Consider the following 14953-nt stretch of genomic DNA (forward strand, 5'->3'; position numbering starts at 1 on the left):
CAAGAAAGGCGGGGGGGGGGGGGGTAACTTAATTCTTTTGTCACCTAACACTTTCCCCAGCAACCTCCTCCCAGGACTGTGGTTCCCAGGGATGTATTTGCCACGTTGCAGGAAAAAGTCACGGGGAACATCAGAAGAGCCCTGCTGGATCAGACCGAGGGTCCATGTAGTCCAGCACTCTGTTCACACAGTGGCCAACCAGCCGTCGACCAGAGACCCACAAGCAGGATATGGGTGCAACAACACCCTCCCACCCATGTCCCCCAGCAACTGGTGCACATAGGCGCATTGCCTTGGATTCTGCAGTTAGCACATAGCCATCGGGACTAGGAGCCATTGATAGTCTTTGCCTCCAGGAATTTATCCAACCCCCTTTTAAAGCCATCCAAATTGGTGGCCATTACTACATCCTGTGGTAGTGAATTCCATAGTTTAACTATGCACTGTGTGAGCAGCGACAAGGGGGCAAAGGACGAACTACCCCCTCTCCTGTCTTTTACTTCTCCCCGGTGTTTGCACCTTCCTCGCAATGGTCCATAGCTGTTCAGAAGAAACCGGAGTTTCTAGACCTGCATCTGCCAGCAGGCCTTTGACATATTTTCTTTCTTTTACAGTTGTGCTTATTTCTTCTATTGTGCATTTTTTATTTGTTTTTATGTTATGCCGTGATTAAGAGTTTGCTTTTAATCTGGGTTTTACTGTAAGCCACCTCAAGCACCATTTTTGGTGGAGAATAAATAAATTAAATAAAGAAATAAAACCATCTAGTTTGGCCTTAGGAATCTCCATGCAACATACAATGCAGTCACTTCATGAGACTCCTGGGATGCGCACAATCACCCCCACCACGACCCCCGTTCTGTGATTTTAAGGCGGCAATTCTAAGCATACAGACTAGGAAATAAACTCCACTGAACTCCGGAGTACACACATTTAGGGTTGAGCTCTATGTTCCAAGAAATGCTCCCTTCTAATGTACAGCGTCATGCGCAAATACAGTTTGGAAAGATGTAGGCCTGTTCCTGACATTTTCATACCTTTCTCAGAACAGGCACAAGCATTAAACCCTTCCCTGTATTATGGTCTCCTGCGTGAGAGTGAGGGGTGAGAATCTCTCAGTGACATAAGGCAGGTGTCAGAAATGGGACACACCCCCCCCAAAAAAGTTGGTGTCAGAGGCAAGAGGGGTGGTGGTGGGCAGTGTTGGCAGCCGTAAGCAGATTTGCCAGCAGTTCCCTTGTAGGTGGACCTCCAGAAAAAAAACCTGCATTACTGGCCAGGGACCTGGGGAGTGATGTCTGCACTGTGAGCTTCCCACATATCATTTATATATCCAACGCATGCGACCTGGCTGTAGCTGTCCTGCAACTCCTTGCATGGGAGTCATAAGCATCTTCTTTTTTATTCATGCAAAAAAAGGTGGATCTTATTGTGATCCAGTAGTACAGGATCACAACACTCAGGATCCCTTAATACAGATTGCTTATGCCTTAACTGTTAAGAGTTGCTGAAGATTCACACTGGCTTCCAGTCATAAGCATCTTCTACAGTGCCTGAACTATGTGAATGAGTTAAGAGCATCCACAGCTCCAGAAGTCCAACAAACTTCAGCCAGACCGGCAGCACTAGCACCCAGGTATCAATAAGGCATTCAAAGTATCTATTGGGTGCAGTTTGGTTTTTTAGGCCACACGGTGGCAGAAGCTGGATGTATTTTGCTGGATCAGAGCAAAGAACCATCTAGACCAGCAATTTGCTTTCCGTAACGGCCAATGAGAAACCTCTGTGAAGCCTATAAGCATGGCTTGAAGGCCTTCTCCCACTGTGGTTCCTCATACTAATTAAAGAGGAGACTATTAATGATTATTGGTCATTACCTCTAATATCTGAGGCAGTATACCTCTGAATACCAGTTGCTGGGGAATATGAGCAGAAGGTGTTATTGTATTTCTTGGCTTCCTGTGGGCATCCTGTTGGCCACTGTGTGAACAGAATGATGGACTAGATAGGCTTTTGGTCTCATCCAGCATGGCTTTTATGTCAAAAATAGAGTGGAAAAACTGGCCAGATTGTGCAGAATAAAACACATTCACATTAATTCATCTAGTTTAATTAATTTGATCCCAAAATTAGCTTCAGCTGATATACCAACTACGCCCTTATCTAGACAGAGATAGCGCAGCTACAGTGATCCATGCTCTGATCACCTCTCGTTTGGATTACTGCAATGCGTTATACGTGGGGCTGCCTTTGAAAACGGTCCAGAAACTTCAGCTGGTACAAAACAAGGCAGCCCGTTTACTAACAGTGACTGGCCAGCAAAACCACATCATGCCAGTCTTTCTACAACTTCATTGGCTGCCACTCCAGGTCCAGGCCCAATTCAAAGTGCTGGCACTAACATTCAAATCCCTAAACGGCTTGGGGCCAGGTTATTTGAAGGAACGCCTCCTCCCATATGTGCCTGCCCGGACCTTAAGATCATCCACAGGGATCCTTCTCCCCGAGCCCCTGCCAAAGGAAGTGACGCAGGTGGCTACTAGGAGGAGGGCTTTCTCCGCTGTGGCACCCCGGCTGCGGAACGAGCTCTTCGGAGAGGTTTACCTGGCACCTACACTGTACTCTTTCCGTCACCAGCTGAAGACCTTTTTATTTTCTCAGTATTTTAACATGTAATTTAACTTAAATTTAAACCTTGTTTTAATTCCGTATTTTAACCTACATCAATTTTTGCTCTATCCTGGTTTTATCCTGGTTGTGCTTTTTATATTGTATTTTGTATTTGTGTTTTTAGATTGTTGTTTTTTATGCTCTTCATGGTTTTAATTTTTGTGAACCGCCCAGAGAGCTTTGGCTATTGGGCGGTATAAAAATGTAATAAATAAATTAAATAAATAAATGTGGACTTGTAGGATGCCTGGTTGCCCCTGTTGTAGCTCAAGCCTTCAAATGACCCTTTGCTCGGCTCCCATCCCACCAAAGAGCCCAATATGTTACCTGACCAACTCTTTCCACATTAAAGTATTTCCCTTTACGGTTGTAGAGTTCAGGTGCCTAAAAAGCAAACATGGAACACATTGTACGTTTAATAGTATTAACAATGCAGTGGCAGAAGGATAATTTTAAAAGTTTTCTCTAACTCCTTTCCCTGAAAGAAGGAACTCACAGCTCTAACTGACAGTTCTCTGGGCCTGCAGACTCGAATAAACTGCACTGCAAACAGTAGCTCAGTATGCGCAATTAGTCCCATGCAACATTTCACAGCCTTGCTATGAAAGCCCATCAAATGTATTTAACTAGTTTGACAGGGCTTGAACCAACACGGCATCTAAAGGCACATTTCAAACTGCCTCGATGTACAAATCCCCTCGCTGCCCTGGGACACAGAGGTCTGTTCATTTTCCTTTGAAAGAACGAACCCTCAAAGTCAGCTGAAATATCTGCAAATTAAATAAACCTGTCACAGTACCCAGCCAATAAATAAAAAAAAAACTTACCTCATTGAAGTGTTCAGTAAGGAAATCGGCAACAAATGTTATGTCTTTCTGAGTCATCTTTGGAAAAAACAACAACACCCCACCACTATGAATTTACATTTTAAAAACATAATGTTATGCATCTTAAAATAGTAACTCTCACAATTCTGCAAATTAGTATATCAAAACCAAACATTCCTCATCATAATCCTTCACCAAAAACCTCTTCTTTAAAATTCTTGAATACAAAATTCAAAGCAGCAACACTGTAATGCTTATTTTGAACCAATGCTGGCAGCTTTAAAGATGTTTGTAAGTAAGTTTCCAGCAAGTATTTTGCATTGCTCCAGCAATCACTCAAGAATATATGCATATTCTTTGAGTCTCATTATTCTTCCTTTGTGGAGGAACCGTTCTATAACCTTGTAGAACCTGGTGTAACCGTGTAAATCAGTGGGATAGTTATCCTTTCTGCAGTGGTTGATTAGGTGGGGCTGGAAAACAGCCACTGCCCACATCTGGCTGGCCCATAGCAAGGAGTTGAGCCCTGCAGGATTTGCTGCTATTACATTCAATAGATGTAAAATCTATTGAACCCCGAGCTAGTTGTATCAGAGATGGTGATGGCCTACAATTCGCTAGAGGGGCTGTAGAATGCCTTATGTTTCTTTGTATGCTTTTCCTGGAATAGCAGAAAAGCAACTAAATAAATCAACAAAATATTAAGGCAGCACAACTCTGAACAGGAGGTGCTAGGGACAAAGGGGGGCTGGCCATTCCATTTGCGCCCACCATGTGAACTTCCAAAAGCATCTCGAGACCAATACTGAACATGGAATGCTGAACTGTCTGACCCCCACCACGCGGTTCTCGCATTCTTAAGATCAACTGTCGCAGAACAGCCCTTGGCAGCAAATCCCGCAGGGCTCAACTCCTTGCTACGGGCCAGCCAGATGTGGGCAGTGGCTGTTTTCCAGCCCCACCTAATCAACCACTGCAGAAATGCCATGTGGCTGGAAGCATCTTGGAAAGGCAAAAACCACGACTCACCAAGCAGTCTGCAGCCCAAGCTTGATCGCTTCCACCTTGTTTTGGAAGTCCCAGTGCAAGTAGCAAGAATAGGAAGTTTAGCAAGTGGCTGGTAGACCATCAGGCCGCACTCGGCTTGGGGGTAAGAAGTTTTGTAGCCCTAGGAAGCCACCCAGAGAGGGCAAAGGACGACGTGGAAAGAAAGCTTCCATGACATTAAAATGGTGCAATAATCCATTGATCCCTGCAGCCTTCAGCTCAGTTCCAGCGCTCTCACCCAGAAATAAAAGCCCTCTTCAGGCCTTCTTCATTCCCTGCTGAATGAATGCATGAGGAGAGGTGTGCTCCAGTCACACACCTCCTCCTTGCACATCACAGTCACCCTGAACACATGGAGGGTGACAGTCTGAACAGGAGAGCCTCCTGTTCCCTTAGGGGCTCTCCTTGGATACAGGAGGGTCCCCTGTTCAGACAGTCACTCTCCACACGCATAGGGTGAGAGATGTGATGACAGAGGGAGTGGGGGTTGAAGGATTCCTCTCCTCATGCATTCATTCAACATGGGATGAAGAACACCTGAAGAGGGCTAAAGAGAGACCGCTAAAAATGTTAAAGGCAGAAATTTGTTATCAAGTGGAGAAAAGTCTGTGGAGAATGGAACTATTTATGGGGGCATTGTATTAAATTAAAATGCGACACATTGCCCCTTAAAAGTCACCCTCCTCACAAGAATGAGAGCAAGTCATTGGCTACAGAAGTTATAGAACAGGCTTGCACCACCGGTGACCTGACAAGCTGACCACATCCCAAACATTTTTTTTTAAAGCTTTATTATTTTTTGTTCAGATGTATAGGAAAACTTTACACTTTTGTATATGATTATGTTTCTCGTCAGGCTGTAACAGGTTCTAACAACAGAACAGTTAACACCAACAAAACAGGAGTTACACAGCATTGCCAGTTTATATATATCAACCTCAGGAATTAAGCAAAGGCTCATTCTTTCTATAACTGAGAATAGGCAGCCGGAGGGGTGTTTGACTATTTTCTCTCTTGTTTGTGGAATAAATGAAAAGGTGCCAAACAACAATAACAAATGGCATTTGGAATCAGGTTTTTTTCCCCTTTCATGAGCCTGAGTTGATATGTCAGCTTTTCTGTTAAGGCTTTGTGCCACACCAGAACAGAGCTGAGAAGGTTCATAAGTAAGAGAGCTACATCATTCACAAACATATTCATGTTCCCTATTGCGTGTTCCCTATTATTATTATTATTATTATTATTATTATTATTATTATTATTATTATTAATTATTATTATATTTATTTCCCACCTTTTCTTCTCTTGCGAGGAACCCAAGGCAGCTCACCTCCTCCTCCTCCTCCCTATTTTATCTTCACAACCACCATATGAAGTAGGTTAGGCTGAGAGTCTGTGACTGTCCCAGTCTCTCAGTGTGCTTCAATGTCAAGTGGGGACAAGAACCCAGATTTCCAAGACTGACCCAACGCTCCAACCACTGTACCACACTGGCTCCCTCCTTTATGGAGGGTTTTATGGAGGGTTCGGTTCTTAAGGCTATTGGTAGTCTTTCATCATGCACGTTGGCCCTAATTACTCCATCCACTATGGCCCCCAGATATCTATCACCCATTTACAGTTTGTTTGCACTAATTTTGCAAGGAAAGCCCCTCCAGATGATCAAAGGCCTTACCGGTGTCTAACGTTACTACAGCAAATGACTTCTTGGCTAAGGTGGATGGCGTTAAGCAGCCATCTCACTGGGTCCACTAACTGTCTACGTAGTACACCTAGAGTGATATATGAAGTTATGAACTCATTGAGCCATGAATACCTTCCTATCTTAATTTAAAAGCGCTATTGGCCAATACGACTGAACGGGTTTAGGATCCTTACTTGGTTTCAGCCCCACTGTTAGTTGGGAATCTCTGAGATGGGAATTGGATCGTCAGTCAAAATGGCTCCTCTACATGCTTTTATAGAGTCAGACACCATTTTGTTTCCTTCCCCTTGCTCAAGGTCTCAGAGGAAGCCACTGAACTTCCTGGGGCAATTCTCTAGCTAAGTTGGTGCCCTGAAACACCTTTCATATCTACGGGGACTGTAACTTTACAAGGGAAGGAATTTGTGGTGTTGGTGGTCATTTTAGTGTGGTGCCGCTACTTTTAGGGTAGCACAGCCTCGTGCACATACACCCCCATCCCAATGAACTTCCTGCTTTCATTGGCTGACTAAGATTTCAAATATGAGAAGAGGAAATGATGTCAAGCACCTGGCAGGTCACAGTGCTCAGCTGTTAGGACCAAGTTTGGCTTGATGGTGACAAGTTATACAGGCCTGATTCAGAATGTACATGACTGACCAAAAGAATACTACTACCTTGTTCAGCTCTGGAGGGACGTGATCCTCTGACATTCTCAGCATGGCTGGAAAAGAAGAAATTACCAGAACCATCTGAAGAAATTATTTCACATCTGCCTCCTCCATTCCACATTCTTCACTCCCCATATTAAATAGAAACACATCAGAAATGAAGTAGGAAAGTTCCATTTCCCCAAGGCTGTAGCTAGAATGCTAGAATAAGGGACTGTGGAAATTAATTCTTGGATGCTAGCCACAGCTCTGCAACTAACCAACCTCTACCACTGGAAAGTCCCCTGTTCTTCACTCTCCCAGTTCATAAAATGAAGATTAAGAAGTGTTTATAATGCACAAAATCTACAATTGGGCAACACTTTTATTAGGACAAACCAAAATGCCACAAGTGTGTGCTACCTTTCAAGTTCTCCAGAATTCTTCATCAGGCTAAGTGGTACAAAAAGCAGAGGTTGGAGAAAGAAAACGGGAAGTCCAAAGATCTGGCCAGATGTTGTGGCCATGAGGTCTGCAAGTGTACACCCCGTTTCAAAATGGGAGATCTGCAGACTAAATGAATCAATAGTAGGTGTAGCACCTGGCGCGCCACCTAAAATTAATCACCGGCTTTGCGAATATAAAGACTCATGTTTCTCTATACTTCTGTTCTATGCCAAATCAGGAATCTGCGTGTTCCACAAAAAGCAAAAGACATATCTGAGTTGCAGCTGACCTTTATGTATCCAGAAATGCAGATCAGCTATTGCTTATCTATCCCAAGGTGCATTGCAAGGTGCAATTTGATACCTGCCGCCAGAACTAACAGTTCTTAACATAAGCAACAATTGCCCCAACCCCCTTAGATCTAGAAATGTGGGGTTTGAGGGGAGCTTCCTGTTATCCACCCTGTATTGTCCCTTGAGACGGCCTAAATTCTGCCAATTCATTTCCAGAATGTCACAACTGCTTTGTTTGCATAGACTACCATGCTACTACATACACCATTTACAGTGGTGGCCAAAATTGAGGACACATTTTGAAATGTTCACGTTTTGCAACTTTGCATGCTTATAGAAAAGGTTCCGTTTCACGAAATCCAAATGTTTATATATCAATTGAAAGACCTGATTCATGTAATACAACAATCCTGCTTCTGTTCCTGGGTGTCCAACCAACTTTTTCCTTTGATGCCATTGCTCTATTTATGATGTACGTACGTACACTTTTAATTTGAGAAATAATTCAAATATTCACACCATCTCCAATTGCGCTTCAGTTACAGAACAAACAGCAAAACTGACTTGCCCCAACTTGAAATATGATGTATCGCAGGTACTGCCATGTGATTGGTTCCCAGAACAAGGACTGTGATTGGCCAGTAGGGTTTGCAATTCCAAACCGCTTCTTCACTCAATCCCACCTGTGTTTGTTTTTAGACTGAAGTAAGCACAACATTTTCTGTACTGCAGATATTTGCATTCTGGTTTTTTTGTATTGAATTCAGCATTAACTTCTCTTTCAATGGATATATAAACGTTTGAATTTTGTGAAACAGAACATTTTGTATAAGCATGCAAAGTTGCAAAACATGAAAATTTCAAAGTGTCCACAATTTTGGCTGCCACTGTAGATTTCACTTATAAGGGCATTCAAAGATATCTTTATATCAGTTGGGCAAAGTAGATCCGATTCCACTGGGGCTGTGAATCCATTCTGAGTTTCAGTCAGAACCAGCCTGAACTCTATAAAGTTGCTCTCCAATGTGCTGAACCTTATCCCCATAATTGCTTCAGCACTTTGGAGAGCTCCCTTAGAGCTCTGGCTGGTTTGACTGAAACAGGGGTCAATCGTTCATTTCCCAAGTGAAAACGCTAACTGGACTCCACATTGCCTCCTTCCCATTTCCCCCCCAGTCTTGAAACCAGCAACTGTAGAGCGGGAGGACGGATGGAAGGAAACACTTAAAACATATTGCTTCACTTCAACAGCCCTGAGCTGTCATCAGGAAGGAAAGGCATCTCTCCTTTTCATGTTGGTGGGGCTTGGCCACTCAGCGTAGAGGGAAATTTTTGACTTTTATCACAACAGTGTCTCCAAAGGCAGCCCCGTTACTTTTCTCCATAGCAGTGAAAGAAAACCATTCACTTATATGGGAGTGATTAAAGGTGGCCCTGGTGGCCCCAGCCATGAAGTGTTAAGCCCAGCCCTTTCACCTTGGCATCTATTTCTTAGTCATGCCTGGGTGAGACCGAAGGCTGGGAAAGTGCCCAATGTAATTAACACCATTTTCCTTACCCACATATAGCCATCGGAAAAAAGCTTTGAAATTTTTCATACTGCTGTCTATAACTCTGTGGAGAGAAAATTAAAAAGGAATTGAAATATACATACATAATATATATAGATATAAATACAAAAACATGGATGATTCTCTTCAGCAGCTTTGCTAATGGGGCACCTCTGTTGATACAATTTCCATTGTAACTTCAACAAAGGAAAGATTTCTATGAACAGTGACTTGGATTTCACAAGCAGGTACAGCAAGAGACTTTCAAACACTCTGTACACACTTGACTAAGGACCAATTTCACTTGTAATGGATGTAAAACAGGGATATTGGAGTTCCACATGGCTGGCATTAGCTTTAAGCAATGTAGCGGCCCCCGTAGATACAGCGCTGTACACAACAATATGTGGGCCAGCCAGTGGGCAAGTGCTAGTATATTATTATTTATTATTAATTATTATGTCATCATCATGCATTTGAGGAGATGCCACCAACTGAGTGAGATTGTGACACTAGCTCTCAATGGCCACGTTCACACAATCATGGTGGGGAAAAAAGCCGTGGTGGTGCATTTCCCCCGCCGCGAATGCTAGTTTCATGCCAGGGAAATCAGCATAATTAACCTTGGCCGCACAGCTTCCCATATCATGCAAATCTGGCCAGGGTGGCTTGTTGCCATGATTAAGAAGATGTGCAGAACCCATAGGCTGTTGGAGGGTTGGATTGGTATGCACAGGATGATTAACAATCTACTGTAGCTTTTTAACCACTCTGCAATCATACAAACCGGGTCGGTGTGTACTTTACAGGGCAAGCCAGGGCAAGACAAAAACATGAGGACTAACTGCAATAAATAAATCTAAGCTGCACACAACTGGAGACTAAAACAATGGAATGGAAAGTTGTGTTTTGGACAACAGCAACTGCTAGTTTCAACATCTGAATATGTAACTGTCTAAAAATGCTGTCCTGTCCATATATGGTAACAATCTTAGATTAATACGTACTGAAGCAGCTCGTTTGCTTTCAGGATGAAGGAGCCCACTGCAGTAATGGCTTCTGTAAAGAGAGAGTTAACAGTTAAAGGCAACTGAATTTGCTAGCAAGGTGCTAGCCCATAAACTCATCATATACCTTCTATTCCTGACGCATCCAATCCAAGAGACTCATACTTCTGTTTCCACGATGCCATTCCTTTCAGTTCACTTAAATGGTACAACAAGGCCTCAGAGCCACTATTGAAGGAAGGCAGCAGAATGGTTTAATTAAGAATCTGTCCTCACACTCAATATTCAAACAACTTTTAGAAATGGCAGAGGTTTTCTAGAATCTGCCTGACAGACTGGCGGAAGCTCATTTTAATGCTGCTTTATTATGTTGGTAGTGGCCTTAGGAGCTCCATGGAGCTATGTTTCAGTGGGGTACAAATTTTAAAATAAGTTTAATTTCTGGATAACTAAGTTAGTTGTGAACCGTCCAGAGAGCTTTGGCTATTGGGCGGTATAAAAATGTAATGAATAAATAAATAAATAAATATTCATATATTCAGGCCAACCTAGGAATTCCTTGCATAGTCAGGTTGCTTACCTGTAACTGGAGTTCTTTGAGTGGTCATCTGTGCATTCGCACATATGAGCTTGGCGCAGGGCCCATATATATGATGCACAGAGACCACGAAGAAGAAATATAGGAAACCAGAGAATTTCCCCTCTAATGTAATGGAGGCTAACATATCAACTATTTTTGTCTTCAGGTTTTATAACTAAAATAGACAAATAATAATAATAATTCAAAGGTAACAGTTTACCAATATTAGAAATGTTATTTTCATCCAGCTTTCTTTAAAAAATGCTTATCACTAAACTCAACACACAGTCTGAGATTTACCTTTGCAAGTGACTTATGACGAGCTTTTGAATACTGGAATAGGAGGACTCCATGGACTGGCCAAGTTTTTTTAAGCCCTGTGGAAGAGTTTTTGTTTTTAACAGTCCAGGTTAACCAAATGCCTTAATATATATATATATATATTCACATATACATTAACATACCTTTACTGTTAGCTGATTCATTAGTAGCGCCTGAAGCTCAAGGCTATGTAGTAAAAAAACAAAAAACAGACACACAGTTCACTTTTTCTGCCTGAATAATGCACAAATCCAGGGGGAACACAGGACCCTGTGTCCTACTTACCTTGCTTTGCCCCACAGCAGTAACTGCATGAATTCATCTTGCACAGAAGTGGTTGTATTCTTTTCCTGCGGATTGAAGATTGCGGCATGAATACGTTGACCCGGCTTTCACAACACAAGGGTGGCTAATAAACCATGTTGGCTTGTTAACCACCTTGGGGGTGCCGGCCCAAATGACATAACCTGTGGTTTGTTGTGACCTGTGAAGCCGGCGAGTGTGGGTGGCTGGGGTGGTTGATGAACCACTCAGAACCCATGGCCTGTTCTAGGATTGCTGAGCCATTTGTTAACCACCCCATCCACCCACCTTCGCCAGGTTGCACCCGGTGAGAGTAATTATGTTGGTTGTGCTTGCACGCAACCAGCAAGTACAGGGTGGTTAACAAGCCATTAACCACCCTTGCATTGTGCAAACCGGCCCACAGAATTATCCACATATGTACGTTCCCAACATCTCATCATGCTCTAGATGTTCTCCAGGCCCAGCCAGCCTGGCAATTGGTCAAGGATTATGGGAGTTGTCACCCCAAATATCTGGAAGGCACTTGCTATAGAGTTGCCATGAAACAGAACCCAAGATGGGAACTCCACAGATGGGAATAGGCTTGATTCTCCATGGCTGGGTCCACCAGGGAAAGACAGCAGGTTTAGCCCCTACTTGAGCGGAACCTCTGAGTTAACTCCTTTGATTTCTTCCACATAGATTAATAACCAGCACTCACTCCTGTGAGAAAATTAAAGCGCTGCACTTGGAAACACTGTGGCAATGGAGGCAAAACAGCAACAACAAAAAGACACCCACACCAAGCAAACATAAGAAGACCAAGGGTCCATCTAGTCCTGGATTCTGTTCACACAGGGGCCAACCAGCTGCCCAGGGAGACTCAGAAGCAGGACATGAGTGCAACAGCACCCTCTTGCCCATGTTCCCCAGCAAGTGGTGTACACAGGCATACTGCCCCTGATACTGGAGGAAGCCTATAGCCATCAGGACTAGTAGCCATACATAAGGTATATGCATACAGTAGGATGTCTTAGGCGTTGTAGTGGTCCAATGTAAAGCTGTTGCGACTTGCTCCTTCCATTTTCCACCACCCACAGGCTAATAAGGTGAAGTGGAGTTGTGGAGCTGCTGTCTATGGAGTCAGATCTTTGGCCCATCTCTTGATGGCCCAAGATTCTGCACAGCCTCTTCCAGAGATCTCCCTCAGCCCCACCACCCAAGATCCTTGAGATGGAGATGCTGCAAATCCAGAAAGCTCTACCAAAGAGTGACTGACATTCCTTTCTCATGCCAAAGAGAACCTACCTTAGTTCCCCCCTCCCTTTTTTCTTTTCCTCACGTTTCAATGCTCCTAAAGATCTAACTTCTAAAAATACCACTTGCTTCATGCAAGCTGCGTGTGTAAAATAGTCCTTTTTATAACTCGATCAGAATGGAGAGGCAGGTAAGAAATAAATTATTATGATGATCATCATCATGGAACAAATGGTTTACAACTGTGCCAATAATCTACTCCCATGCTTTACCTGGAAAAGAAACATTACTAGGAGAAGTAGGATTAAAATAAATATCATTTGAAACAGGAGTGTTTCTGTAATACCTGTACAAATTTGGTTAGCCGTGAATCCATCTGCATCAATATTTCTTCCCAAGCTTCACACATACATGTCAGCGAAAGCTTTATATACTATTTACAAACAGAGAAAAATAGCAGTTCATGTCTTTTGTCACAATATTGGAAATCAAAACGATCTTGCAGAAAGTATCTTAATAATTAATTCAATCAGACTTTATGTATGATTTTGACATTTCTTAGAACAAAAAACTTGTAGTACCACTATCATCAAAATCTGATAAAAAGGTTATAAATGAAAATTAAAAATGGCATAAAAACAAGATCATCTTAAAACACACTCTTCTCTCTGGTTCTGAATTACTCTAAGAAGGAACTTAAGATCATATCGACAGCCTGATCCTCACTACTTGAAAATAAATCCTATTTATTTCAGTGAAATTTACTTCCATGTAAATATGCTTAGGACTGCAGATTGATTCTCTGGGGAAAAATAATTTGGCAGTATCCAATGCAACATTACCACTGACATAAATTACATCGTGCTAGCATAAGAAATGTTATATTAACGAATACTATTGGCACAGCTCAACATAATTTACATTAGTGGTAGTATTGCAGTGGGTAGTGCCCAATTATTCATGCAGAGTTTAATACAAGGGCTTTAATCCAACCCAAACCGGCAGCCTGCTCAGAGAACTACTTTGGTGCCAGGCCAATGTGAAGAACAGAATAATTTTAAAAGTGTACCTGCAACAGAGTTGAAATGTGTGTAAATTTTCGAGCCATTCGAGTCACTTCCGGTAAATAGGTTGAGAGTAGACTGGTGTCCAGCTATACCAAAGAACAAAGTTCTAATCAGAGGAAATGACACGTCCTGGACTAGCAGCAGCGCATATTACAGCACAGATAACTAGAGTCATAAGGAAGGACACACACAGCCCTTTTCAGGGGTTCAGTATCCATGGGTACCGAATGCGTGAACCAGCTATCGAAAATGCATGGACTAGACTTGCCCTCTCAATGCCAATACATGTGCTGGCTAGGACCCTGTCCCCACCAGCCCAATCCAACACGTGATTCGTGTCAGTCTGAAGGGGGCCTTCATGTATGCATGCATGCAGGCTTTCCTTGTGGGAACAGAAACCCTGGTCAAACAGGGTTCCAGTCATGGTGGAGGGAGGCTTCTGCACATATGGATGTCCCCCTTCAGACTGAAGTGAATTACACACAGCTCATGGGCACGGTCAACATTCACATCAATGGCTATTAATGATTATAGCTAAACTGAACTTCCATGCTCAGACGCAGTATACCTCTGGGTACCAGACACTGTGGGGAAACTAGGATGAATAGTTAATATTCTGTGCTGGTGACCTTCCCAGAAGTAGTTGGGTGCATATCCTTAGAAGGACAGTGCTGTGGTCTAATCCAACAAAGCAAATCTTAAGAGTGTTGCTCAGAAAGATTGCAACACACCCATTGAAGGAATGAACCATCAATGATGGTTTCAAATAAATCTGCTGTTGAGTGTTCCTGCAATTCTACTCACTTGGAAGTATGTTATTTCTGGCTTGGAATCTGGAGAAACTTCTACTTTCGTAACAACTGACAGCGATTTCAAGTCACTCGATAAGCATAACGCAAGACAAGAACCAGTCACCTGGAAGAATCCGGTGCAAAAATTATAAATATTCTATTATTTAGGAACAAACCATTTTGTACACACTATTATACTTGTTTTGTCCCCCAATTTCAAAAGCCGTATTATCGTCCCAATCCGATATATATTTACTCAAAAATAAATTGTGTTTGTTGCTTTCTCACAGAAGAGTGCATAGGACTGCAACTTGTGTATGCTAAAATCTGTTTAAAATAGTAAGTTACAATTCACAAAAGTACAAATTTTGTTTGCTCTCAGTATTTACAATTCAGAACTTCATTTTAATGGCACAACACAGTTTATTTCAATTCGGATGGCCACCATATTTGGAGGGGAACAAGGCTCTTGTGTCT

The 14953-nt window shown here is 42.7% G+C and overlaps 1 protein-coding gene across 1 annotated transcript in view; it reads right to left on the bottom strand.

The window, feature by feature from the left end:
* ANAPC4 (anaphase promoting complex subunit 4) overlaps nucleotides 1-14953 on the bottom strand; it is a 43639-nt gene that overhangs the window by 18340 nt on the left and 10346 nt on the right. Inside the window, exons 9-20 of the mRNA XM_063135286.1 lie at nucleotides 14490-14600; nucleotides 13688-13771; nucleotides 12965-13051; nucleotides 11362-11426; nucleotides 11220-11262; nucleotides 11056-11132; nucleotides 10303-10403; nucleotides 10176-10227; nucleotides 9177-9232; nucleotides 6906-6952; nucleotides 3498-3554; nucleotides 2998-3054 (exon numbers count right to left, since the gene is read on the bottom strand). Coding sequence (XP_062991356.1) covers nucleotides 2998-3054; nucleotides 3498-3554; nucleotides 6906-6952; nucleotides 9177-9232; nucleotides 10176-10227; nucleotides 10303-10403; nucleotides 11056-11132; nucleotides 11220-11262; nucleotides 11362-11426; nucleotides 12965-13051; nucleotides 13688-13771; nucleotides 14490-14600 — 837 coding nt within the window. The remainder of the gene's footprint in view (nucleotides 1-2997; nucleotides 3055-3497; nucleotides 3555-6905; nucleotides 6953-9176; nucleotides 9233-10175; nucleotides 10228-10302; nucleotides 10404-11055; nucleotides 11133-11219; nucleotides 11263-11361; nucleotides 11427-12964; nucleotides 13052-13687; nucleotides 13772-14489; nucleotides 14601-14953) is intronic.

Source organism: Elgaria multicarinata, chromosome 10, assembly GCF_023053635.1.
Source record: "Elgaria multicarinata webbii isolate HBS135686 ecotype San Diego chromosome 10, rElgMul1.1.pri, whole genome shotgun sequence".
NCBI lineage: Eukaryota > Metazoa > Chordata > Lepidosauria > Squamata > Anguidae > Elgaria > Elgaria multicarinata.